This window comes from Silurus meridionalis, chromosome 15 (genome assembly GCF_014805685.1).
Source record: "Silurus meridionalis isolate SWU-2019-XX chromosome 15, ASM1480568v1, whole genome shotgun sequence".
Lineage (NCBI taxonomy): Eukaryota > Metazoa > Chordata > Actinopteri > Siluriformes > Siluridae > Silurus > Silurus meridionalis.
This window is the reverse complement of record NC_060898.1, coordinates 10,393,319-10,421,183: the sequence shown is the minus strand read 5'-3', so window position 1 is coordinate 10,421,183 and position 27,865 is coordinate 10,393,319. Positions and strand designations below refer to the sequence as shown.

The 27,865-nt window shown below is 36.6% G+C and overlaps 1 protein-coding gene across 1 annotated transcript; it reads left to right on the top strand.

Moving 5' to 3' along the window:
- The first annotated feature begins 1,323 nt into the window (after positions 1-1,323).
- On the top strand, positions 1,324-27,865 carry map4k6 (mitogen-activated protein kinase kinase kinase kinase 6). The gene is made up of 32 exons (XM_046867354.1): positions 1,324-1,959; positions 6,286-6,343; positions 7,006-7,096; positions 7,212-7,276; positions 9,122-9,177; positions 9,263-9,310; positions 9,518-9,560; positions 9,687-9,759; positions 12,633-12,764; positions 13,061-13,123; positions 13,212-13,293; positions 14,113-14,223; positions 14,404-14,482; positions 17,600-17,658; positions 17,802-17,848; positions 20,609-20,647; positions 21,210-21,243; positions 21,341-21,644; positions 22,091-22,194; positions 22,382-22,423; positions 22,533-22,617; positions 22,718-22,797; positions 22,940-23,000; positions 23,096-23,219; positions 23,376-23,434; positions 23,529-23,632; positions 24,636-24,813; positions 25,012-25,080; positions 26,090-26,176; positions 26,578-26,648; positions 27,393-27,448; positions 27,563-27,865. Exons 1-32 carry the CDS (start codon positions 1,867-1,869, stop codon positions 27,648-27,650), a joined length of 2,685 nt encoding a protein of 894 aa, XP_046723310.1. The 5' UTR covers positions 1,324-1,866; the 3' UTR covers positions 27,651-27,865.

Sequence of the window (27,865 nt, the reverse complement as noted above, 5' to 3'; positions counted from 1 at the left end):
GAGAATCCAGTGCCAACATTAAACTGTTTGCATTTGCTGCTGTGAAATGTTTGGCAAAAAGCTACAAAATGGGAAAAACATGTACAGTATATAATTTTCTTGTACCCAAAGGTCAAATCTAATTAGTTTTATCCATTTGTTTCCTTCTTGCTAATTACATTACATTAATATTTTTATGTTAGCCTTGGTGCATTTTATTTTCACCCAAAAATGTAAAAAGTATTTGTTTATACATCTGGGTGATTTTGTAGTGGTCATCCTTTCATCATGTTGATAGGAGCGGGGAGGTAACCGGAAATCCCAAAAGAAACATCTAGGTTATTTATGTAACCCTGTTCCCTGACACTATGGAGAACACCTCAGAGTCAAGTGTCTGAAGCATAACTACAATAATGCAAATTGCTTACAACATCACCAGCACCACAAAAAGACATCTGCATCATCATATACCCAGACCTCTCTCAGGGAAGATGTAGCCAGCATCAGAAGTATGGCAAGTTATGCAGCATTTTGTTCCTTCCTCAGTGGTCAGTCAATAAACGCAACATAAGGAGCTCGAGCTATGGGAAAACAGTACCAAATGTGCAATACTGCTAATGCGTGCCAAGCAGAAAAAGTGAAAGTCTAAACATAAGTTTGTGGGCAATCAAGAACGGACCCACCCCAAGGGGGCCTGCCCCATGATTAGGTGCATGCCTCTGGTGAGCCACACTCCTGGTTGCAAAAGCTGTGGGAAAACTGAGTGAAGCAAGTTGTTTTGGCCTCCACCTAAATAAAGGAACAATTGATTACATTGCAAGTGCAATCTACAGTATGTAGGTCCCAACAGCATGCACTGGGCATACTAAATAGAGCAGTTTCAATTCAACTAACTGAATTGGTAGTAGAAAGAAAGCTCTTAAAACCACAGACTGAGCAGCAGAGGAAGCTACCTTCAGAACGTAACCTGATTTAGGGTACAACAAGACTTTAATGTTGCCAGGGGCAAAGTCCATATCAGGGCTACCAGAATGTACTGTTGTAGTACAGTAAAGACCACAGTTGGATCTAAATCCTAGTGGTGAAATGAACAGCAGAACATAATAATAATAAACAGTAATTCAATGCATTGTTTAGTGAAATCCCCTTTGATTTCTGTAGCGGTATACAGAGAGGTGCTACTGTATCTGCACACATGTATGCGTTTTTTTTTATTTTATTACTTTAATAAGATTCAGTATTTAAACTCAAATAAAATCCAGTACTTTGATTTAAAACAACGCATTTACTCTGAAAATCCTACAGGTGGTAGTGGTGGACACATGATCTCAGCTCTACTGTATCATGTGTAAACATGGTGCCAGTTAGGAACTTGTGCTGCCGAAGAAGCTTAACTACATCTGCACACACCGTTTATAGTGTGAAATAAAGCCCTGAAATGCGCTACATGTTCAGGATGAAAGCTTATTTATATGGGCGAAATACACTTCGGATGTCTGATGAAAAAGCTCGTTTTTTTTTTAATATTTATATTTTTTATTCTACTGCATGTCGGTGTTGCGGTGTCGCCTCATCCGCAGGCTTTCAATTAAACAAGTAGAAGTTCCGCCCGAGCTCTGCGTGTAGAAGTGAGCCTGCATGGATCCTGAGAACACCGTGTCCGCATGGGTGAACGTTTCGTGATATAATGTAATTCCTAGCCGCCATGCACAGAGCACCTCATGACAGAATAGCGGAATAATATACCGGAGCCATTTTATTTCCAGCTGCTGCACACTTGACGCTAACGAGGAAGTAGCGACACACTGTGCCTCGTGTGAACAACAGCTTCCTAACCGAAAGCACGTCCGTGTATTGCAGACTAGCAGTGAACAAACACAGCACACAATGGATGCCATCGGCGTCTTAGACACCAACCCGCTGGATGATTACGAGCTGATTCACCGCATCGGGAGCGGAACCTACGGAGATGTTTTCAAGGTACACACTGTGGCCAGGCTCTCGACCTGTTTCACTTTACCCTGATAGGGGCAACATCCTCAACTGTCAGCATTGTGTTGCGCAGTAAAACTACTTCAAACTGAAATGGCTATTTTGACTACTAAATTATTGTCAGAGAAATATATATATATATATATATATATATATATATATATATATATATATATATATATATATATATATATATTGGCCAGAGCCTTAATTGGCTTAGGTAATAGTGTTTAGTTTATCACTGTTATACTGGTCAGAAGAACAGCTGTAGCTGTTGCGATGTTGTCTGTATTGTTATCACTTATATTTGTAAATAAATGAGATCCAATCTAGATTACCATGATTATCACATTTGATGTACTCTAGGAATATGGGTTTCATAAGTTAATCTACAGATTGTTGACTACAGAATGATAATACATACAGCCCTTTGCATTCATTTCTTATTTTGCAAACTTTTTATTTTACACATATTTCTGCTCACCTCTCCACAATCTAGGCTTATCAACATTTGTAAATATTAAACCACTTTTTTTGTGATAAATCTAGAAACCCTTAAAGGTTTGCTGGTGCCCTCTGGGTTCTGTAGACTGTTAGACCACAGGAAACCCTGATTAATGCTGGAGCTTCACAGGGTTCACCTGATGTAAGGGTGAATATTGCAAGATTTTAGGAGAAAGCTGTGAACTTGCTTTAAGATAAACCTTTAACTTTTAAGCATAACGTGCCTTACAAAGGCATGCATTCGGCAAAAAATATGAGGGTAACGCCCTCTGAACAACTTTGTATGTGGTAAAACGTTAAGTCAAGCGCAACAGGAAAACCACACACTAGTGACTAAATAGGATGTCAGGGAGAGTCAACAGCAACACGTGTTATTTTTATAATTTTTTTAGTTTGTTTCCAAATGTGCGATTACATTTAAAGCTGCCTGTATTTGCTTGAGCGTGCATGAATATTTAGCTTTGATTGATCATCCAATGTCTGACCATTATTATTGATTGTGCAGACATGTTTTGAAACATGTTTTGATTTCATACAGATAATTTCTCACAGGATGTGATCAGTAGAACAAGAAAGAAAACAGGAAACCAGTGGTGTTCTCTTTTTTTTTTAAATACTGAGGTAACCTTCCCTGTGGCAGCTTATACGTTATTGGTTCTATTATCACCATGGTTACGAGCAGGCAGCCCCTTCCTCCTGACCAGGATCATAAGACAAATAGGCTTCATACTAAGAAGACATACAAAGTTTACAAAGCTTTAGAACAAACACTATTGCAGGGAGAGCAACAGAATCTACAGGGCCTACAATCACAAGCAAGAATGCTTGTATACATTTAAACTGATTTCATATTAATATAAAATCCTTATTTAAAGGGGTTTTCAGGAGAACAATGAGTCCATTGAGTATTAAGCAATGTTAGGTGTAGAATTGTGTGGTCAGTAATGTGAGGACTATCATGCATATTCTATCAATTTGATATACCAAGGTGTGGAGAGAGCTGAAATGGAGCTAAATAACACTTCCTTTTTGTGTAAGAGCTTCTCTTTTTAGAATTAACAGATCTCTCAGTTCTGCTGGCACATGCCACTGTTATAACCACTATTAAAAAGTTGTATATATTCAATGATAACTTTTTCAAATTAAGAAAACAAATCTGTTATTCTTTACCAATAAAATGGTCCCAGGTTTTGCAATATATTAAAGGGTTTTTTTATGTAAACGACAACCAACATAGCTTAAAAACTTACTTGTTCAAATTGCTTTCTTTTAAATGGTTTGATATGTTATTCTGTGAATGTTTCCTAATTGTTTCTCTTTTTCTCTAGAAATAAAAAAGTTTAAAAGAGAAAACATTAAATAACCTGGTTACATAAATATGCAGACCCTTTTGTAAACAGCTCATGTGACTGCACAGGATCACACATCACATCATCAATGAAGTAATTCTGACTTCTTGGTCACATTTGAAAGTTTATTCCATCTCAGTGAGCTTACACAGAATATGGGATCTGGTTTTTGAAAGTTACTGAACAGAAGAGGGCTACAACAGAATCCTTAAAAATTAATTACATACATTCCGAGTCCACAAAATTCGATGTTGAACACAGGTAAAGGTCATAATCTAATAATAAGTAATAAGGAGGCACCACAGTGACATTTTCAAGGACTTCTCTCTCAATGGAAACTGGTCCTGGAGGTGGCCAAGAGACCTACAACATGATTAAAGTAGAAGCTGTCAAAATCTGGTCATTCCTGCATTTTCACATGTCTGTGCTAAAGAAAAAGACCCACCAAAATCTTCCATGTGACAAAATATATTATGGCTTGAAGAGACCAAGATACAGTCGTCTCTCGATTTATCAATGTTTGAATCCCACGGTCCCACTTTATCTCGATTTTCAATTTGGCACATATTAATATCTCTAAGAATTTACACAAAATCCATGTTGCTAAATTATTGCAAAGACTGTGGGAGGATGATCTTCTTCTTCTTCTTCTTCTTTCGGCTGCTCCCATTAGGGGTCGCCACAGCGGATCATCCGTCTCCATACCACCCTGTCCTCTACATCTGCCTCTTTCACACCAACTACCTGCATGTCTTCCCTCACCACATCCATAAACCTCCCCCTTGGTCTTCCTCTTTTCCTCCTACCTGGTGGCTCCATCCTCAGCATTCTTCTACCAATATAATTCATGTCCCTCCTTTGCACATGTCCAAACCATCTCAATCTCGCCTCCCTCACCTTGTCACCAAAACATCCTACATGCGCTGTCCCTCTAATAAACTCATTTCTGATCTTATCCATCCTCGTCACTCCCAACGAAAACCTCAACATCTTTAGCTCTGCCACCTCCAGCTCTGCCTCCTGTCTTTTACTCAATGCCACTGTCTCTAATCCATACAACATCGCAGGTCTCACCACAGTCCTATAAACTTTCCCTTTCATTCTTGCAGATACTCTTCTATCACAAATCACTCCTGCCACTTTTCTCCACCCACTCCACCCTGCCTGCACTCTTTCTTTACTTCTAACACACTCTCCATTACTTTGCACTGTTGACCCCAGGTACCTGAACTCCCCCACCTTTTCCACCTCTTCTCCCTGCAACTGCATCACTCCACTTCCCTCCCTCTCATTCACACACATGTACTCTGTCTTACTCCTACTGACTCTCATTCCCCTTCTCTCCAACGCATATCTCCACCTCTCCAGTCTCTTCTCAACCTGCTCCCTACTCTCACCACAAATCACAATATCATCCGCAAACATCATAGTCCAGGGAGACTCCTGTCTGACCTCGTCCGTCAACCTGTCCATCACCACTGCATAGCTTAAAAAATAGCATTTTTCGGGTGGTCCATGTATCGGTGGAAATTCGTTTTTCGCGGTCTGTTTTGCCACGTAACTACTACTAAAGGGGGGACGGCCGTAGAATTTTATGGGCATAGCTTAAAAACTATATATTTGTATCTGTTTACTCAAAGAACACCATACCCACAGTGAAGCAAAGCAGTGGCAGCATCATGCTAGAAGACTGCTATTCTTCAGATGGAACTAGGGCTTTATTAAAGCTGGAAGTATTAATGGGTGATGGGTTGGAGTAGATATGAGAATAATGGAGGCAGACTTGAGGTTTTCCTTTAAAAATTCCTATGCTTTTAGTGATTTTATTTATTGAAGCAATCACACGCTTGACTCTGTGCTTGGCTATGTTATATTTGCTGCCACTCATTTACAATCTGGTGCTTGACCATGCCCTGGCCCCCTCACATGGCAGTGTATTTTTAAATACTAATCTATTTTCACCTGCAGGTGTATGGTTTCACAATAATGACCAAAAGAACTAATCCAAGTCAACGAAGGAAAGACAAAGGTATAACATATAGATTAGATCCAAATTCTATCAAAACCCTGAAAAGGCTTTGCATAGGAGATCCCCTTGCACCAAACTGGAGCTTTTTTCCACCAGGAGGAGTGGAATAAATTTGATGGTGCTTCAGCAAAATACTAAGTTTTTTTCTCTGTCTTTTAATTTGTTTATCTCTAGATCTTTTTTTGGAGCTATATATTTTCAAAGGTGGAAAAAGACGACTTATTTTAGTTTTATTTTTGTACCACCAAAACCTTTCATTTCAACACGGAAGTGTACAGTACATGAACGTGGAACAGCTTTTGAGAGTCAAGACTTTTTAAGCTATTGCTAAAGTTTGATATGGCAACCAATGTAGATCTTGACTTGTTTCTCTGAAATATGTCTACTGTGTTTTAATTGTCTCCTTCTTTTTGTTTGTTCATTTCTTTGTAGGCACGTGACATTAGGACATCGGTGATCGCAGCCATCAAAGTAGTCAAATTGGATGCCGGTAGGTTATTAGCACCTGACAAGTTAAAATTGCCTGCCCACGAAAAAATATTTCTTGGTATTGAGGGCATCATGACAGTACTTGCAGAAAATTGATTATAATGATGAGGTCACACATTACTAAAATGAAGGTTGCGCAGGCTTTTAACCCCAACATCGCTTTTTAGTTCAAGTCGTTCAATCAGGTTTTTTTCCTCGTCACTTGGCCTAATCAAGCACTTTGCATCCTCATGTAATTGCATTTTGGTGCCCAACCACACCTGTCGAAAAATAAATAACAATGACAGACATTTCTTTACTGGACCACTGATGCTTAAATAGAGCAGAAGGAGTAACTTATAGTAAAGAGCCAACTGTAGGGGTAATGGGTAATAGTTTTAAAAATTGCTTTCAAACCAAACCATTATTCATGTACAACTGAACATGTAGATAGCAAGAGGTTATAGCAGTACACATTAAAATGTCATTTTGTCCCAGTTAAACAAAGCAATGTTCTGTTACTGTATCATGTTTGTTCATTTGTGTCCCTCAGCTCAAGTCACTGTATCTTCATGGTCACTGTAGATGAATGTTTACAAGCTGTCAAAGATAATCATAGTTTTAAAAGTGAATTGAAACCCTAAGGGCAGATTGCAGACAAAATTAAGACTGTCTGTGTTTCAGGAGATGACATTTCAAGCATTCAGCAGGAGATCACAATGATGAAGGACTGCATGCACAAAAACATTGTGGCCTATTTTGGAAGCTACCTCAGGTTTGTCTGTCATTTCATTAATCCTCAAACAGACATTCAAATGCATTTAGATTATATTTAATGAATTGCATATAGATAGCAATGACACTGAGAATCAAAACTTCACATTTAACAGAAACAACAAATTGTGGATCTGCATGGAATTCTGTGGAGGAGGATCATTGCAAGACATCTACCATGGTAATGCATAGCAGAATGTATTGCTGACATTTACCTCCAGATCTGTGATACTTTTAAAGTTTATGAATATAGATTTAAAAATTCTTAATTTTCAATCCTGCATTTATTAGAACTCGTTATGACAGACAGGAACTGGGAGGGTGAAAGGATTTATTGCACTAAACACCACCCTTCCTTGCAGTTTGTATTGAAATCTAGGATGTTTGATCAGCTTTACAAGTAGTACTGCATTTTATGTAGCTTCCAAATGTGCAATATCGGACTATAAGTTTGCGTTTGTAGCACTCTAGTTCCTCGGTGTATTTTAAGGAAAATTTTTCTATAAATTCATTTAAAAGGCCTTGTGGTCTTTTTATTTTATTAACAAAAACTGAATTGAATAGTAAAAAGACAAATGGTGCTTGACAGGTTGTAGATCACAAATAAGTAGTGAACACAGTAAATACAACACACAAAACACTACCGATCAGGCATAGCATCCTGACCACTGGTGACAGGTGAAGTGAAAAACACTGATTGTCTCTTCAACACGGCACCTGTTTGTGTATGGGATATATAAGGCAGCAAGTGAACGTTCTGTTCTCAAAGTTGATTTGTTAGAAGCAGAAAAAATGGGCACGCTTAAAGATTTAAGTGAGTTTGACAAGTTTCAAATTATAATGGTTAGACGACAGGATCAGAGCATCTCCAAAACTGAAGCTCTTGTGGCATGTTCCTGATCTGCAATGTTCAGTATTTATCGTAAGGGGTCCAAGGAAGTAACAATGGTGAACTGGCGACAGGGTCATGGATGGCCAAGACTTATTGGTGCATGTGCGGAGCGAAGACTGGCCCATCGAGGTCCGATCAAACAGACGAACTTCTGTAGCTCAAAGTGCTGAATGCTATTTCTGATAGAAAGGTGTCAGAATACACAATGCATTTACAGTTTTCTGCAGATGTATGCTTAGCCACAGACCAGTCAGAGTGCCCATGCTGACCCATGTCCACCACCAAAAGTGCCAACAATGGGCACATGAGATTAAGAACTGGACCACATAGCAATGGAAGAAGGTGGCCTGGTCTAATGAATCATGTTTTTTTTTCTTCATTACATGGATAGCCAGGTGCGCGTGCATCGCTTACCTGGGGAACACATGGCACCAGGATGCAGTATGGGAATAAGGCAAGCCAGTGGAGGGGCTTGGGTCCGGACATCCATGCTGATGTTACTTTGACACATATAACCTAAGCAAGCATTGTTGCAACCCATGTACACCTTTTCATGGAAACAGTATTTTCCTGATGACTGTGGCCTCTTTAGCTGGATAATGCACCCTGCCAGGAAGCAAAATTAGCTCAGGAATATTTTGAGGAGCACAACAAAGAGTTTGAGGTGTTGATTCAGCCTACAAATTCCCCAGATCTCAATCCAATGGAGCATTTGTGGGATGTGCTGGACAAACATTCTGATCCATGGAGGCTCCACCTCGCAACTTGCAGAACTTAAAGGATCTGCTGCTAATATCTTGGTGCCAGATACCACAGCACACCTCCAGGGGGCTCGTGGAGTCCATGCCTCGCTGGGTCAGGATTGTTTTGGGTGCAAAATGGGGACCAACACAATATTAGGAAGGTGGACATAATGTTACGCCTGATTGGTGTATACTCGATACAGGAAAGCATTACAAACAGAGACAGCCCTTTTCAGGTATACTGACCTATATAAAATCATTTTAAGTTTCATGTGCAAATATTTGCCCGCTCCTGTGCTTATTTCAGTTACCAAACATTTACTAATTTAGGATGCTGATTTTTCAAAACCTCAAAAAAAATCTCTAAACAAGTTAACTGGTGTTTTTACAGTGACTGGACCCCTAAAAGAGAGACAGATAGCATATGTATGCAGAGAAACACTACAGGTGAGAATGGGTTTAAACTCAAAATTCTAAGGATTTAATCACATTGTTCATTTAATTACATTAACAACAATCTTTTCTCTTACAGGGACTACATTATTTACATTTAATGGGGAAAATGCACAGAGATATAAAAGTAAGACTATTCATGACTCTTGTTGTGCCCTTGGCCACATTCACAAAGTGTGTGTGTGTGTGTGTGTGTGTGTGTGTGTGTGTGTGTGCAAGTGAGAGGCAGAGAGAGAGAGATAGAGAGTGTAAGAGAGAATGTCTGTGTGCACATGTAAATTAGGAAGAATCTAGTGGCATGTGTGCACTCATTGTTATATTTTGTGCTCTACAGGGAGCCAACATTCTTCTGACGGAGAGAGGAGATGTCAAATTAGGTCATTACAGTCTTCGTCTCGACACAAGCTGTCACACACACACACACACACACACACACACACGCACACTAATGCACACAAACAAAGCTGTATAATTTTATTCCTCTTTTCCATTCTTTCACTCAGCTGATTTTGGAGTAGCAGCAGAGATCAATGCATCAATTGTGAAGAGGAAGTCTTTCATTGGTACTCCATACTGGTAAGTAGTAGATGCCACTTAAAAGCTTGAAAACATCAAAAACCTTTTTTTGTAAAGTTTGGACTCTACAGTTCAAATTGTAGTACCAATGAGTTATATCCTCTTTTGTACAATATACAGCAGCAATAGTGTGTAACAAATTTGGATGAAGTGATGAGTGACTGTATTGATAATGCAGTACTTCTAGATATGAAGCAGGGCATATAATTAAGGTCAGTTATTGCCTGAGAAAATAAACTGTTCCTGTGCCTGGCAGTTTTGGTGAACTAAATTCTGTAGCACCTGCCAAAAGGAAGGAGTTGAAAGAGGTTATGTCCAGGGAGTGATGGGTAGTCAGTAGTGATTTTTCCTGCCTGTTTCCTGGTTCTTGTATATTACAAGTCCTGAAAAGTGGGCAGGGGAGCACCAATGATTTTTTTCTGCTGTTTTAACTGTTTGCTGCAGTCTGTTCCTGTCCTGTTTTGTTGCTGCTCCAAACAGATGGTGATGGATGTGCACAGGACCGATTCAATGACTGCACTGTAGAAGTGTATCAGCAGCTCCTGTGGCAGGCCATACTTCCTTAATTGGCTTAAAAAGAGAGTAGGCTTTTTAAAAATACAGTTTATGTTGGACTCCCATTTCAGGTCTTGGGAAATGGTAGTTCCCAGAAACTTGAAGGTCTCCACAGATGACACAGGGCTGCTGGTTATTGTGAGGGGGAGTAGTGTTGAGGGGTGTTTTCTAAAGTCCACTATCATCTCCACAGTTTAGACCATGTTTAGCTCTTTGTTTGCACCAGCCACTTCACCTCCTGCTGCTATGCAGACTCATCGCCATCTTGGATGAGCATAGTATCAAATGCACATTTCAGGAAGTGATTTTAAAACAAACAGCAAAACCTTAAAGTGGATTCTGTATTTGACCTGGGGGCAAAACAAGGGTGATCTGATCTCCTGATTTTGCCTGCTAATAAGCTGGCTGTGGCATTTCGGACAAGCTGCAGCTGTGGAAATGAGTGCTAACTGAGTGCTAAACAAATTACAGTAAAGGAAAAAGGATTATTTCAGATTTGTTTCCACACCCTAAAAGCAACCTACTGGGAGCAAGACGAGTTTCTCAAAGTGAAAATATGTTCATTATTTCACTTTAGTTGAACATAAAGACAAACTTTTTAGTCAAATGTAAGTTGTGTCTTTCTGGTTCGAAGGTCGTATCTACTGCGATAAACAGCAACTCCAATCTGTTGAAGCTCCTCCAGAAACTCCATGCTTTGATGAAGCTAGAAACTAACCCAGTGTTCTGTTCTACATTGTTGATAGTTTTCAGACTTATGCTGTGAAAGGAACATTTTTAAGAACTCAACACACCACTTTAGTTTTTGATTGTGAATATATTATTCAGCTTGTTTTGTTATTTATTTCAGAAATCCTTGTGATATATTCAGTTTGTGCTGGTCTGACTTAAATAAAATAGTGTTTAAAAATTACTTTGTGTTTAAGTCAGTTTTGTGTTTGTATAGACCATAACGCATAAAAGGGCATTAATGGGAACATTTTCTTTAAAAAAGTAACTAAAAAGTTACTTTTAACAGTAACGCATTACTTTTTGGTGTAAGTAATCAACAAAGTAATTGAGTTACTTTTTGAATGAAGTAACTAGTAACTGTAACTAGTTACTACGAAATAGCACAACACTGGTTCCCACAGGAACTTATTAAGTGGTGGACCGCAGGTTTGTTTAGTCTCCGACTCGGACATGAGTGCAGCTTCACTTTTTTATTATTAATATTATTGTTATTATTAAACTTGAAATTTACACAACAATTCCAGGAGTATAAAAAAAGAAACTAGAGTTAGGAAAGTGTCAGTATGGCTACTTACTCTGTACCAAAAATGCGATTTGTAGTGAGCCAAAATGTGATTTGTTGTGCGTTGTTAAACTTTATTTTGTGCGTGTGTGACATTGAGCCACTTTCCGTTTTCAAGTCAGTTTCATGATATTAAAAGAAGAAAATCCTGATGGTTCTGCATATCAAGGGAATAAATAAAGGAATGAAGGATAAAAGGAATAAAGACATTGCTAAAATATGTGTAAATAAGTAGAACATATCATTAGAAAATGAAATATAAGTTGTAAAACATCCGTGGGGAGACACACACACACACACACACACACACACACACACACACATTTATATACACATCTGTAATTGGGGTCTAACAAATGTAAACTATTTCATTTGATTTTTCCATTTATTTAATTTTATTAAATCAAGTTCATTTGTGCCAATCACTTGCTAAATGTAATCAATATAATAAACAAGTTTATTGCATTAATTAGATTTATTTAAATTATTTTAATAGATTTTATTTTTGATAATATATATTATTATTATTATTATTATTATTATTATATTTTATTATTTAACCACGCAGGCATTTTATTTAAAATTGTTTTAAAAATGTAAACTGTTGATGTTGACAAATGTTAATAATAAAAAAATGTGTTAATAAAAAACTACAAGCAAATTTGTGTTGCATTTCTTCCCCCTAACTGTACTGAGATAGATAGATTTATTTACTTATTTATTTATATATTATATAATTGTTGTCCACAGCTTCTGTATTAAAAGCAGCAGAGAAAAGATGTGGCTAGTCTGGTACTGTTATGTTTGTGTTTTTCCCACAGAAATCCTTCCTGTGTACATAATCAAAGTGAAAAAGGACTAAACTTCCTTGAATTCTCTCTCACACACACACACACACACACACACACACACACACACACAAACATCGGTTTAGCTAACAACAGAAGAGATTATTCAGTTACTAGCTGTTAATAGTTAATAGAAAATGTCCCTTTTGCTTTTGTTTTGCACTTTCCTGTCTCAGGATGGCTCCAGAGGTGGCAGCGGTAGAGAGAAAAGGTGGCTATAACCAGTTGTGTGACATCTGGGCAGTGGGCATCACAGCCATAGAGCTAGCAGAACTTCAGCCACCAATGTTTGATCTACACCCAATGAGGTGAGGACAAGAACACACAGACACCCACACGTTAACACCCAGGTCTTTATTATTATAGTAACCTACAATATCAAAACATTTACTTACATTTTAATACTTAAAATACCATGTAGTGCACCATAAAATACCAATGTTTGCACCAGGGCCAAATGTGCTTCAGAACTGATCTTTACTATTGAAGCATGTGTATAGACAACACTACTTTTGAGTTCTACTAATGGATTCCATTTTGCACAGTAGTTTTTGTGAGTAATGTCATTTGTGAAAAACTATGATGTTGAATTATATTCTCCCAGAGCTTTAATGCTGATGTCCAAAAGCAGCTTCCAGCCACCCAAACTGAGGGACAAGACTAAATGGTAAACATTAAGAATGATGGTTTAGTTTTCTCAGTCCTGTTCACATTTTTATTTTTTATTTGTCTCTGATCTTGCATTTGTATTGTAGGTCAAGGGAATTTCACTGTTTTATAAAGATGACACTTACAAAAAGTCCTCGAAAGAGGCCAACAGCTGAGAAACTGCTGCAGGTACATATCTAAATAACACACTGCGGTTTTAATTCAAATGTTTCACGTCTAAATATTTTTGCTTAAAGGTGGGAAATGGATCTACACAGTGTTTCACGTTATTATTATTATTATTATTATTATTATTATTATTATTTTTATTATTAATATTATCAATAATGATAATAACTTTTTTTTTTGAGGAAAACTGATGTTGACAAATGTGATATAAAAAAAACGTCAGGTTAATGCTGTTCAAATTTTTATTCGACGCGTTACTCATTCAGCAGTTTGATATTTTACTTCCACTGCATTGTATAGGAGTGAAATTACTGTTTGCTATTTTTGGACGTGTTGATTGAAACTCACACCTGTAGTATGAGGAGGTAAACAGGATACAATGTGTAACCACAATTGGTCTCTATGGTCTCCTTTACTGCAGCTTTTTACAATGAATTAAGATTTTCTCATTCACTTTATTTTGAATTATATAAATTCATCATACATCATAAAACAAAGACAAACGTCTGCAGTTGTGCAATGTGAAATCTTATTTCCGCTTCAGAATTAACCTGATCAAAATCGCATTCTTTAAAATGGCATTATAAAGGTTTTACTGTGTATTGTACATGTTAATTAATATGTCCTTGAACCGGACAAGCTATGAGTGAATAATTGATTTCAGTATTAAATCTTAATATTCTTTAAAATATTAACCTTATATAAATGTATATATTCTTATTATTATTTATTTTATTTTTACTTTCTTTCTTTCTTTCTTTCTTTCTTTCTTTCTTTCTTTCTTTCTTTCTCTCTAATTCCTCCTCTTTGTTTCTATAGCATTCCTTTATTACTCAACTGTTGACACGGAATTTGGTCATAGAGTTGCTGGACACTGCCAACAACCCAGACTATCATCACTCACAGACTATGGACGAGAGTGATCTTGAAGTGTGTAACATTATTAAATTAAAACAGATGAATTAAAATAGCATAAGTAAAGCCACTAAGCTTTTTGAGATAGACTGAGGGTTCTATTTGCATACTGAATTATGTTTCTGAATGTCTTTTGAAACGCTTCATAAGCTCGCTTTTGTGTGTCTCTGTGTGTGTCTGTGTTTGTATCCACAGACATGCAGTATTTTTCCTGACAAGATTACATCATTAGCAAAACACCTGCCTGTCAGGAAAAGAGTTACTGAAGAGCCATGTAAGTATATATTTTTCAAAAACAGTATTTTTTTCTAGCTTCAAATATATTTCAGACAGTATTGAATTTATAACATTACAAATTCATAAAAATGTTCTTTACCCATTCATCTCTTAGTAAGGTGCTGGTGACGGTTTAAGCCAGTCTAACCTTCAATGTTTTTTTTTGTTTGTTTGTTTTAGTTGTTTGAGTGGCAAATCTAAATACTGCTAGTCTGCAACTGAAGCCCATTTTATTTCCATGAAAGCTTCATTACCTAATATACAGTGAGGAAAATAAGTATTTGAACCGCCTGCTATTTTGCAAGTTCTCCCACTTCATGGAGGGGTCTGAAATTGTCATCGTAGGTGCATGTCCACTGTGAGAGACATAATCTAAAAAAAAAATCCAGAAATCAAAATGTATGATTTTTTAACTATTTATTTGTATGATACAGCTGCAAATAAGTATTTGAACACCTGAGAAAGTCAATGTTAATATTTGGTACAGTAGCCTTTGTTTGCAATTACAGAGGTCAAACGTTTCCTGTAGTTTTTCACCAGGTTTGCACACACTGCAGGAGGGGTTTTGGCCCACTCCTCCACACAGATCTTCTCTAGATCAGTCAGGTTTCTGAAAAACACGGAGTTTGAGCTCCCTCCAAAGATTCTCTATTGGGTTTAGGTCTGGAGACTGGCTAGGCTACGCCAGAACCTTGATATGCTTCTTACGGAGCCACTCCTTGGTTATCCTGGCTGTGTGCTTCGGGTCATTGTCATGTTGGAAGACCCAGCCACAACCCATCTTCAATGCTTCAATACATGGCCCCGGTCATCCTCTCCTTAATACAGTGCAGTCGCCCTGTCCCATGTGCAGAAAAACACCCCAAAGCATGATGCTACCACCCCCATGCTTCACAGTAGGGATGGTGTTCTTGGGATGGTACTCATCATTCTTCTTCCTCCAAACACGTTCAGTGGAATTATGACCCAAAAGTTCTATTTTGGTCTCATCTGACCACATGACTTTCTCCCATGACTCCTCTGGATCATCCAAATGGTCATTGGCAAACTTAAGACGTGCCTGGACATGTGCTGGTTTAAGCAGGGGAACCTTCCGTGCCATGCATGATTTCAAACCATGACGTTTTAGTGTATTACCAACAGTAACCTTGGAAACCGTGGTCCCAGCTCTTTTCAGGTCATTGACCAGCTCCTCCCGTGTAGTTCTGGGCTAATTTCTCACCTTCCTTAGGATCATTGAGACCCCACGAGGTGAGATCTTGCATGGAGCCCCAGTCCGAGGGAGATTAACAGTCATGTTTAGCTTCTTCCATTTTCTAATGATTGCTCCAACAGTGGACCTTTTTTCACCAAGCTGCTTGGCAATTTCCCCTTTAGCTCTTTCCAGCCTTGTGGAGGTGTACAATTTTGCCTCTAGTGTCTTTGGACAGCTCTTTGGTCTTGGCCATGTTAGTAGTTGGATTCTTACTGATTGTGTGGGGTGGACAGGTGTCTTTATGCAGCTAACAACCTCAAACAGGTGCATCTAATTTAGGATAATAAATGTAGTGGAGGTGGACATTTTAAAGGCAGACTAACAGGTCTTTGAGGTCAGAATTCTAGCTGATAGACAGGTGTTTAAATACTTATTTGCAGCTGTATCATACAAATAAATAGTTTAAAAATCATATATTGTGATTTCTGGATTTTTTTTTTTTAGATTATGTCTCTCACAGTGGACATGCACCTACGATGACAATTTCAGACCCCTCCATGATTTCTAAGTGGGAGAACTTGCAAAATAGCAGGGTGTTCAAATACTTATTTTCCTCACTGTATATGAATAATACACAATTAAGCTCCAAATATCCTGGTTTATCATTCAGTTATCAGTATCATTTCAATAGACATATATCATTAATTAAAAGATGTAATAGTGTTTTGGAAAGGATTATTAAAAGAAAAATATATTGAAAGTAATGTTTAGCATATTGGGTCTGTTTATGCTGCGTTCATCCATTTTTGGAACCGCAATAAAAAATTTAAAAAAGTTAATTATGATGCAGTTTTTACCTTTTCATTTATGCAAAATGACCCACAGTGGACATAGATTGTCAGTAAAATAGATTGAAAAATAGATGGGAAATATTGTAAACTTCAGGGCATTAATCATAAGCATACACACTATTAGTGCAACTAAATAAAATTGGGAAATAAATTCTCATTTAACTCATTTATTTTCACCTGTTAAAGGGAGAATAATAAACAACAAAATGTTTATCATCACGCCCCAATATTTTAGCAATTCCAAGAATGCTGCATCCCTCCGAACGACTTTTAAAAAATTTTGACTTTTCTTTTTCTTTTTTCCTTTTTGGTCCATTGTGCCTGAGGAAAATAAACTGCTAATAATTATGCACATGTTAAACTCCTTAGGCCACACCCTCCCTCATTACACAAATACACATCACCTGATATGTTTTAATCCAATAAGCATTACATTCTAGACAGCTTAGAGTTAAAGAATATGCATAAAAATGATGATTTGGTCAATATACTCACTTGCCTAATAATTGTGTATACAGTGTATTTAGTTGAAGTATTTAAGTTTATCATCCTAATGATGATTATTTTCCTATAGTAACACACCCAAACGTGTTTTATACATTTTAATCCACATATATTTATTTGCATTTTTTATTTTATTAATGACAAGCATGTATTCAGTTTTAGTTGTTGTTGTAAGTTCCAGTTCCAGACCAACAGTCATTAAATCTATTAAGACAAAAAGTGTTATTTGTTGAAGCTGTTGCATGCTGCTTTATGTTAACTCTATGTGCTATAATACTGCAGAACTATAGCATTTTCAGGCAGGCTGTATGGCCAAGAGAACATAAAACACTATTGTATTTGCTTGGAAGCTGCTAATGCACCATTAAAGACACATTATTCTTAAATTTTAATTAGTCTCTTGTGTGAGATTTGTGTAATCCAAACATATAATTGTGTTAGTGTGTGAGAAAGAGTAAGTGAAAGGAAGTAAAGGGAAAGTAAAGTGTACTGGCTGCTCTTAGAAAGTGTAAACAGAAATATGATGTGCTACAGTTACATGCTTGTAATTAATTTCTGCCTCCAGTTGGCCATGAAAGGTTTGGACCCATGCAGAAAGAAAAAGACCCTTGCTCTGATTCACAGGTAAGAATGACAGCTCAGATCGTCACAACTGCACCATCCAAACCCGCTCTCAGTGTAGCTCTTACATTTTATCCTTTAATTACAATTGTACTAATTCTTATGTTTGCAATATACATTTTATATATATTTTTTATTTTCACTAGGTATCCTATGATGATTGGAGCTCTATTGGGGATAAAGAGGAATCACAGTAAGTTTATGAAGTAACATAATCTTACTTAAATATGAGAGAAATCTAACCCATAATTATAGTTACAATTATTCTATGATATAACATTACCACGTCACAATTAAGAATTTCCATGGTGAAAAAAAACATTGGAAATAATTCAATTAAATTAATTTTTATTTGTATGGTGCTTTTAACGATGAACATTGTTTTAAGGCAGCTTTACATAGATAATGCGGTGATAAAAATGAATAAGATGTTCTTTATAAGTGTAAGTTTGTCCCTGATGAACGAGCCATCATCTGGGTTGCACAGAATGTCCATTTATTACAGATAAACGATGTTGTGGGGTGCAGTGATGGTGCTCAGTAGCAAACTGTAGTCCTGAGTCAGTGAACAGACTGTTGACATTAATGTAGCGACTGGGGGAGAAGAGGGACAAACTTGTAATACGGATAAATTGAGTATATAGTTAGAAGCACAGTCTGCCCGCATTCTTCACCATTATATGTAGCGAATTTAGCTCACAAAGAAAGGTTAATATTTATAAGTAATTATAAATATTTAAAATAAGTTGAAATTGACGGTAATGGAATTAACGTTACACTTATTTGGTCTGTTTGTCCGCCGAACAGACAGTATAATCTTTATTAATTCTATAAAACAGGTATCAAGAAAGACGTAACCCTCGTTTATTTTACACCGTAAAAATTAAAAGAGCATGTAGTTCAGACCGAATGTTGCAGGAACTTTAAGTTATGAGCGATACTCAGAGGCAATCACTGGTGAAAAATATGGCGTTTAATGAATGATACAAACACAACATAAAGTTAACTACACAAACAAACGAACGAAGTAAAGAAAACAAAAATTGAAAATAAAATAAATAAAAGTTAAAATTAGGAAAGGAGGAAGAGAAAGGAAAAGAAGAAAGGAGAGAAAGGAAGGAAAGGAATGGCAAGCTTAAACTTCAAATTAATCACATCCTAACTGAGAAATCGTTACGGAAATTTAAATTCGCCTTAATATTAATAATATAATATTAAAGGGTTCAAACTTAACACGCATCTAAATTAGTTTGGTAAACCGATTACTTGCATTGGTTTGTTGCGCAAGAGTCCGGATGCGGTAGACAAAAGAATCTTGGACGAGTCGGGTAGGATGGAGTCAGATGTTCTTCCAGCTTCTCCTGAAGATCAGAGCAGTTGGTGTTTTTGAAGATAAAGCTTGCTGGAAGATCTCAAAAGAGATTTGAGATCTTGTCCCGAAGAGTCGCTGCTTGGCTGTTCGAAGCGCCCGACTCTCCATTGTTTGAAAAATAGGGAACAGATAATTTTGTGGTCATTTGGATACTAAACATAAAGAGAAATTACAGCATTAGAACAGGGGTGAATTAACATATGGAGATCAGTAATTAAAGTATAACTGATGTTGATACAATGTTGTATTCTGATGTATACAATGAACCCTTGTTAGGAAAGAAAGAATAAAGCAAAGATAATGTTAAATCAACTTTGAAATCAAAAAGAAGAGACAACATTAAAACAGGGTTACAAGAATAAGACTTTTAGAGTGGTTTCAAAATATTTACAATTTGTACAGTGTCCCAACTTTTTTGGAATCGGGTTTTGTAAAAGACTTGACTAAATAAATATGTTTTCAGCCTCGACTTGAACACTGAGACTGTGTTTGAGTCCCGAACACTGATTGGAAGGTTGTTTCATAACTGTGGGGCTTAAATATACGAAAAAAGATCTGCCACCTGCTGTATAGTGTGTCTTCATTATTTGAGGTACCAACAAATAGCCTGCACCTTTTGATCTAAGAAGGCATGGAGGATCATATTGGTACAGAAGTTTCTTAGATATATTAGGTTTTTTTTTTTTTTTACTTAAATTGCAACTTATTTTTTATTTCACTGTGGTAAAAATGTGAAGTTAAATGGAGGATATATTTTCTTTCTTACATGGGTAAGACTACAGATTGCACAAATGTGACCCTCATAGATGATTCAATAGCTATATAAAGAGTTACAAACCTAAAAAAGCATCATTGTGCATACTGGGGACAATATTTATGCAATTTAAAACATTGAAACCTTCCTGGAAGAGATTTTATATATATATAATATATATAATATATATAATCAAGCCCCTGCAGTTGCTAAACACTCCTGGACCTTTGACTGAAACTAGTTTTTGTGGCCAGCAGAGATAAAATTAGAGTCTTTTTAGCAAAATATTCTTAAGGTGGAATGCAGTAAAAGAACCATCTAATCCCTTCTGGTAGGTGTGGTAAATCGTATGTAATAGTTTGTGGCCTCGTGGACATCATGAAGTATCAAGGGATTTTAAATAGCTTCCGCTGTCATTGTTAAATGGCTTTTATCCAAAACATGGTCCAATGACCAGAGAATCAAGGTTTTTTGACATGGTCATTTAAGTTCCCTGAACCTAAGTTCTGATGTATGACTGTGGAAGAACTGGAGAGATTCTGTATTGAGGAGTGGTTTCACCTTCTCCAATTTCAGCAAGCATTATAGGTTAAGACCTAGTGCATTTCTGCTAGCAAAGTGAGGTTGCACAAAATACTATACAGACAATGAGAATAATGATCTATTTAAAAATATATACTTTTTCATGTTAAAATAAATCCAAATTTATATCAAGTTAACAACCACGAAGAGATTTAACATCTTTATCAAGGGTGCAAATAATTGTGGCGTTAATTGTGTTTTTTGGAATGTCTTCTGAGCTTTGTTTATTTTGTGTTTTATTGTAGAGGCTTACTGGAGTGTGTTGAGGAAGCTTTACTTGAGAGGTGAGAATAACTGCTCCAAATAGAACTAGACCTCCTACTGTAAATTTGAATCTGAGGTCATTTATATTTTGATTAATATTAAAATTGCAGTGTGAAAGTATCAGGTTTAGTAATTCACACTATTACACAGTCAGTTACCACCTTAGAGATGTACAGTACAAAGCCTTACAGGATACGAGCAGGAAGTAGATGACCACATTAGCACAAATACAGTATGGTGTTTCCTCATCAACAAGCAACTACATTGGATTTCCAACCTCATAATGCAACTAATTGGCATGTCGGTACAAAAATAGTTTTATTGTTGTTTAGCCATATTATTTAGTGCATTGAAAAAGGTTTGCATTAACCCCCATTCTGAACACAATATACATACTTTCATACATCATTCTATGCAATGGCATTTTTCTACCAAAAAAAAACCCTCAAAATTATTCAGAATCTTTACATATGAAATGGAACCTCTGCACACATTGTAAAATGTGAAACTTATAAAGTGATTTAGGTAAACTTGGTATTCAAAGAATCATACTAAATAATAATCCGGGTCTTTTTTCATCAGGAGCTTAACTATGAAGAGAGCACCCTCAGCTGAGGTAAGTGCCACTACAAGTTGATGTGGGTTTTGCAGTCCTGTTTCAGATGGACTGTGTATTTAAATTTTTTTGTTTTATTTTTGTTTCTAATGTGCAGGACTCACCAACAGAAGAAGACAAATATGGCACTGTGAAAAGGGTCCTACAACCACAGGCAGCTAAAATTCATTCCCCTGCAAATAAGGATAAAACTGCATCTAACCCCTTTACAAGCACTTCCTCTCTTATTGGCTCAGAACCCCGCACAGATGCTAATCCCCCCCTTGTTAATGAGTCAACGTTGCTGGTTGGCTCAACAGTATCTGACCTTTCCCTCCTCAGAGACATTACCCTCATCAGTGACTCCTCATTCTTAGATGATTCCTCCAGTCTGGGCTCCCTCTGCACAACTCTAACCAATGGTAAAATGCAGGACATAAAACAAACATATGTATGTAGTATTGATAACAGCAAAACTCGTACCTCCTATTTAAGCGTTTCTATTCATTCTGATTTATTTCGCAAATACAATTCCAAAGAAACTCTTGTAAACTCATATTTTATTCACAATAGAACGTAGAAAACATATATAATGTTTTATTTAAGAAAATTATACATTTTAAGGAAAAGATAAGCAAAGATTTTATTTGATTGCTGCAACACGTCTCAAAAAAAGTTGTAACAAGCCCCAAAAAAAAAAAAGAGGCTGGGAAAGCAAGAGTTAGTAACAACATTCTCAGAAGATGATCTCAGATGTGGTCTCAAGTAATCTCAGGGATACAGAATATGGAATTCAAAGACCTGTGTGTTTTTATGTTTAAAAGACGTTGTCTAACCTATACATAACATATATTTGATTTAATAACAGAAAGCTCCATTGCAATCGAGCCAGGAGGGAACAGAGGTCACTCTCCTCCTCGGCAGCCACTCTCACCTGAATGGAGCACGCTAAGAAGAAAAACAGTAGACTCCGTGAGCAAACATTTATTAAATATTCGAATGTGGAAAATATCCTTATCCTTGCTGGGAATTTGTCTATGATGGCGGTATTTCTTCTTTTCAATAGTGCAAAAAAATAAAGTAATTGAAAGGGTAAAAGAAAGTGGATGGTAAAAAAACAAAGACACTGACACACTGAGCCTTTTTTTTTTAATTTTAGGTAGATGATGTTCATGGCCTGCCACCTACACCTCAAGTGTATGTAAGTTGTAGGTGCTATTAAATACTGGTTCTTTGACGGAAATGTCTTTCACTTTTTTTTCTGTGCATCTTAAATGTATTGAACACAGACATTTTATGGTCTATTCTAGATGGGGGCCTGTTTCTCCAAGGTATTTAATGGCTGTCCTTTAAAGATTCACTGTGCCGGTACTTGGGTTTTACCAAAGACCAGAGGTACATCCCATTTTTATTCTACAGACAGCTACTTTTTGTTTCTAAAACTTTTTTTTTGTGGATAATTATAAAGTGTAATGTTTAAACTCTTACCCAACAGATCAATATTTAATTCTGGGTGCAGAGGAGGGCATTTACACCCTCAACCTCAATGAGCTTCATGAGGACACTATGGAGAAGGTACCATAATGTTCCTAGATTTGACACATTTCTCCTTTTAAATTTGGGTTCAACAGTTTAATCTCAGTACACCTTTTCTCCTATGCATTTGACTGTATTGTATTCAATAATAACATTTCTTTCATTCTGTTTTATTTACTAGTTGCTCCCCCAAAGATGCACCTGGGTATATATCAATAATAGTGTTCTAATGTCTGTCTCAGGTATGTTTAAACAATACTGAAACCATTAGCATTTTGTGCCGTTTCCCATTGATATATGTAAATCCGTAATCACCATATATCTTTGTGGCACATAGGGAAGTCCTCACAGCTTACCTCCCACAGTCTGCCTGCACTCTTTGCACACCGTGAAAGCATGCAACGGTGCCAGGGTCATCTGTCAATCAATGCCCATCGCTTGAGTACAAGAATCAGCTCAAGGTCAGCAGCATATACAAACAACTATATACAAAAAGAAGCATGTTTTTTCTTAATAATTGCACAAAATGTTCATTATTAACAGGATTATGATCATTTGCTCAACAATGCTAAAGTCTGACAGTGCGCCTGTGTTTTTATATTTTCTTGTTTCTGCAGGAAGTATGCCATTTCTGTAAAAATCCCAGACACTAAGGGCTGTAGAAGGTGTAGTGTAGGTAATGAACAACACTGTAATTTGTTGAAACCACTGCTAACACATAATCCTAGTCTCTCATATATTGTTTTTATATTCTTTTTTCTCTGCCTCAGTACGGAATCCCTATACGGACAGCATTTTCTTGTGTGCAGCAGTGCCAAGTGGTCTGGTCCTTCTCTTGTGGTATGAACCAATGCAGAAGTTCATGCAGCTCAAAGTAAGCATGAACAAGCCCCCATAAGGCCATAAGCACCAAAAGGTCCATAATGAATTACTATTTCTGATAAACAGATTACATTTTACAGTATTTTACAGTGTGAACATCTGCATTGTAAGGTATAGCACAGTGTAAACATCTGCATTGTAAGATAAAGTACAGTGTGAACAGGACAGGATTAGAAATGAGTTTATTAGAGGGACAGTGCATGTAGGACATTCTGGAGACAAGGTGAGGGATGGTTTGGACATGTGCAGAGGAGGGACATGGCATATATCGGTAAGAAAATGCTGAGGATGCAGCCACCAGGAAAGAGGAAAAGAGGAAGGCCAAAAAAGAGGTTTATGGATGTGGTGAGGGAAGACATGTAGGTAGTTGGGTTGAAAGAGGCAGATGTAGAGGACAGGGGGTATGGAGACGGATGAGCCGCTGTGGCGACCTCTAATGGGAGAAGCCGAAAGAAGAAGAAGACAGTGTCTGCAACATCTGCATTTCGAGGCGTAATACAGTGTGAGCATCTACTTTGTGAGATTCAGTATAGAGTAACCACCTGCATTTTCAGGTATAGTACACTGTGAGAACCTGCATATTGCTATGTATAGTATGCTAAGCACATTCATTGTGAGGAACAGTACACTGTGAGCAGTTGTATTGTAAATTTCCCATTGGGATGAATAAAGTTATCTGTCTGTCTATAAGACCCTGAACTGTGATGTAAAGTACACTGTGAGATATAATACACTGTGAGCACCTGCGTTGTGAGATATAATACACTGTGAGCACCTGCGTTGTGAGATATAATACACTGTGAGAACCTGCATTGTGAGGTACTTTACAGTATGAGTACCTGCATTGTGAGGTACAGTAGGGTAAAGCACCTACATTATACAGTGTTATAGTATGTGCTTTATGCTTTATCCCTTAAAATAGCCTTGTTGAAACTGCAAGAAAAACAAAGTGCTTCCTAATTTTCTCTCCATTTTTTTCTCTCTCTCTCCTTCAGCACATACCTCTAAATCTACCTGATTCTTTGCCAATCTTTGAGCTTCTGGTGCAGGAGAGTGAGGAGCTTCCACAATTGTGTGTGGGAGTGCACTGGCGAAATCACAACCCTGAAAAGACCAGGGATCATCTACAATTCAGTATCATCCCCCTCGATGATGCACCTAGATTACACCCAGGTATGCACACACACAGAACTACGATAAAATGTCATTTAAAACTTCTTAATATGGTAAACTTATTTGCTCCACAGAAGAGCTTAATGTGTTTACAGTAAAGTTATACTATAATTACTATATTGTGGAAATGGGATGTGAAATTTAGTGTGCAGTAGATGAAATATATGTATTCATATAGTTGCATCACTGGATTCACAGATGGTGAGAGTCTTGATGTGAAACAAGTATCTCAGTTGGATAGAGACACAGTTCTCATAGCTGTGGATGGTAAATTTATTTATCACTATCTTTAAATGCATATTTTATAATATCATACATTTTTCTATATGTATGTTCAGTTGTGGCCAAAAGTTTTGAGAACACAAATATTACTTTTCACAAAGTCTGCTTCAGTGTTTTATTTTTTTTTTATCTTTTTGTCAGATGTTACTATGGTATACTGAAGTATAATTACAAGCACCACAAAGGTTTTTTTTTTATTGATAATTACATTAACTTTATGCAAAGGCTCAATATTTGTATTTTGACCCTTCTTTTTCAAGACCTCTGCAGTTCGCCTAGCATGCTGTCAATCAACTTCTGGGCCACATCCAAATTGATGGCAGCCCATTCTTGCATTATCAATGTTTGGATTTTGTCAGAATTGTGGCTTTTTGTTTGTCCACCAGACTCTTGAGGATTGACTACAGGTTCTCAACAGGATTAAGTTATTGGGAGTCCTAAAGTTTTCTTCACAACAATTGAACCTCTCTTAAGCCGATAAATGGTTGATTTAGGTGCAATCTTTCTAGCAATACCTTGCCTGTAAATCCCTTCTTGTGCAAAGCTGTGATGTTTCCGGGCAGGTAAACAGAGGAAGAACAATGATTTCAAGCACCAACTTCTTTTTAAAGCTTCCAGTGTGTTATTCTAACCTAATCAGCAAGAGTGGTGATCCTGTCCTTGTCAACACTCTCACCTGAGTTACGGGAGAATCACTGACATGATGTCAGCTGGTTCTTTTGTGGCAGGGCTGAAATGAAGTGGAAATGTGTTTTTTTTTTTTTTTTTTTGGGGGGTTTAAGTTAATTTTCATGGCAAAGATGGACTTTGAAATTTATTACCATTCATCTGATCACTCGTCATAACATTCTGTAGTATGTGCAAATTGCAGTCATAAAAAGTGAGTCAGCAGACTTTGTAAAAAAAAAAATTTATATTTGTGTTATTTTTAAAACCTTTGGCCACAGCTGTATAAAGCCGACATACTACTAAATCAATGGTCTGTTCCCTGCAGACACTGTGAAAGCTGTAAATCTGCAGGGCTTCTCCAGCAAAGGCTTGATGTCAGAACTCACCTTTGACTTCTCTATTGAGACCCTTGGTGAGCACAGGGTGAAATTCAGCAGAGATTTAAAAATTAATAAACTACAGTTCAATTAAATATTGCTATATATATATATATATATATATAATATGTATGTATGTATGTATGTATGTATATATATATATATATATATATATATATATATATATATATATATATATATAATGTGTGTGTGTATATATATATATATATATATATATATATATATATATATATATATATATATATATGCAAACGATACTAATGCTAAATTGTAATGAATGACAAAAAATAAACACAGCCATCTATTCATATGAAATCATTTTCTATTATTCTATGATTTTCCTTGTATATTTTTATAAGCAAACTTTTTATCTTCTTGATGTCAGGGCACTAAAATCATTCATGTTTCCTCACAGTGTGCTTGCAGGATAGTGTTCTTGCCTTCTGGAAACATGGACTTAAGGGAAAAAGCTTACAAAGTGGCGAGGTATGCAGTTTAAAATGCTAAGCAATAGTTTCTCTAACCCACCTAAAAGCTCAAATCAATCCACTATATCTATTAATATCAGGTTCACTTTCTCAGTTGTATGATTTTTGTGTAATCAGACTATAGATAGATAAAAACCGTCTTCAAAGTATTTAAGGTATTCTTGGACAATAGCGTATTTGAATTAGTGTGAAGACTATGTATGTTTTTAACAGGGAGTTCAAACACCTCTGTAAGATGCTCCTGAAAATGTAAATGCAAATAATAGATTATTAAATATATATATATATATATATATATATAACTATTACTCATGGTAAGCAAATACAGTATACACCATCATTTTAATTGATTAAGCCACTACAACTCAATTAAATTACACAAACACAACCTAATTACATTGCATTTGTACTTAACAATACTTTACTTGTTTTACATTACTTTTCTTGTTTTGATAAATAAAAATGGTTATTTAGAATTTATATTTGTAAGTTCTTATGCTCTATTTTGTATGTTCCATTTTAAAATATGCTTTATATGAAATATTTATTTAATATAATAAAAATTGTAATTGTAGTTGATAGTGATCACAGCGATAAATGTGGCACCCCTGGCTTTAAGCTACTATTAAATTTTAACTTTAATATATTTCTATGAACAAACAAAAATAAGGTGCATTTTAACTCACTTGTTTTTTTGTTTTTTTTAAAGCCTTTTTGAGAAATTGTATTGTCTTTCCTCCAGGTAGTGCAGGAGATCACAGATGAGTCTCGTATCTTCAGCGTGTTGGGGACAAATAAGTATATCCTACATTTACTTACAACCATTCTAAGACAGAAACAAACACAAAAAAACAGGATATTGAACACATTTCCAAAACATACTTAAATTGTGTTAAATACTCTTTTCTCCAGGGATATAATCTTACAAAGCACTCCCACAGAAGATCCATCTGCCATGAGCAACCTGTATGTCCTCACTGGCCATGAGAGCAGCTATTAATTGCATCTCAGGAGACTTTAATTAATCTACAGTAATGAAGGCCCTTCTGTCCTTTACAGCAAATAAAGGGGAAGCCTTCAGACCCCAAAGGTGGAAAACAGAAAGCGCAGGCAGCATTTCTGTCAACATGAGAAGTACACCAGGTTCACAAAGAAGCAAGAAGATGAGGAAATAAAGGGAAGATTGAGCTGCAAAAGCTCTGACACAACAGCAAA

Coding starts and splice junctions, on each gene's coding strand:
- map4k6 (XM_046867354.1), top strand. CDS start 1,867: ATGGATGCCATCGGCGTCTTAGACACCAACCCGCTGGATGATTACGAG. Junction 12,765..13,060: donor TTTGATCTACACCCAATGAG/GTGAGGACAAGA, acceptor ATATTCTCCCAG/AGCTTTAATGCTGATGTCCA. Junction 22,618..22,717: donor GGTTTTACCAAAGACCAGAG/GTACATCCCATT, acceptor CTTACCCAACAG/ATCAATATTTAATTCTGGGT.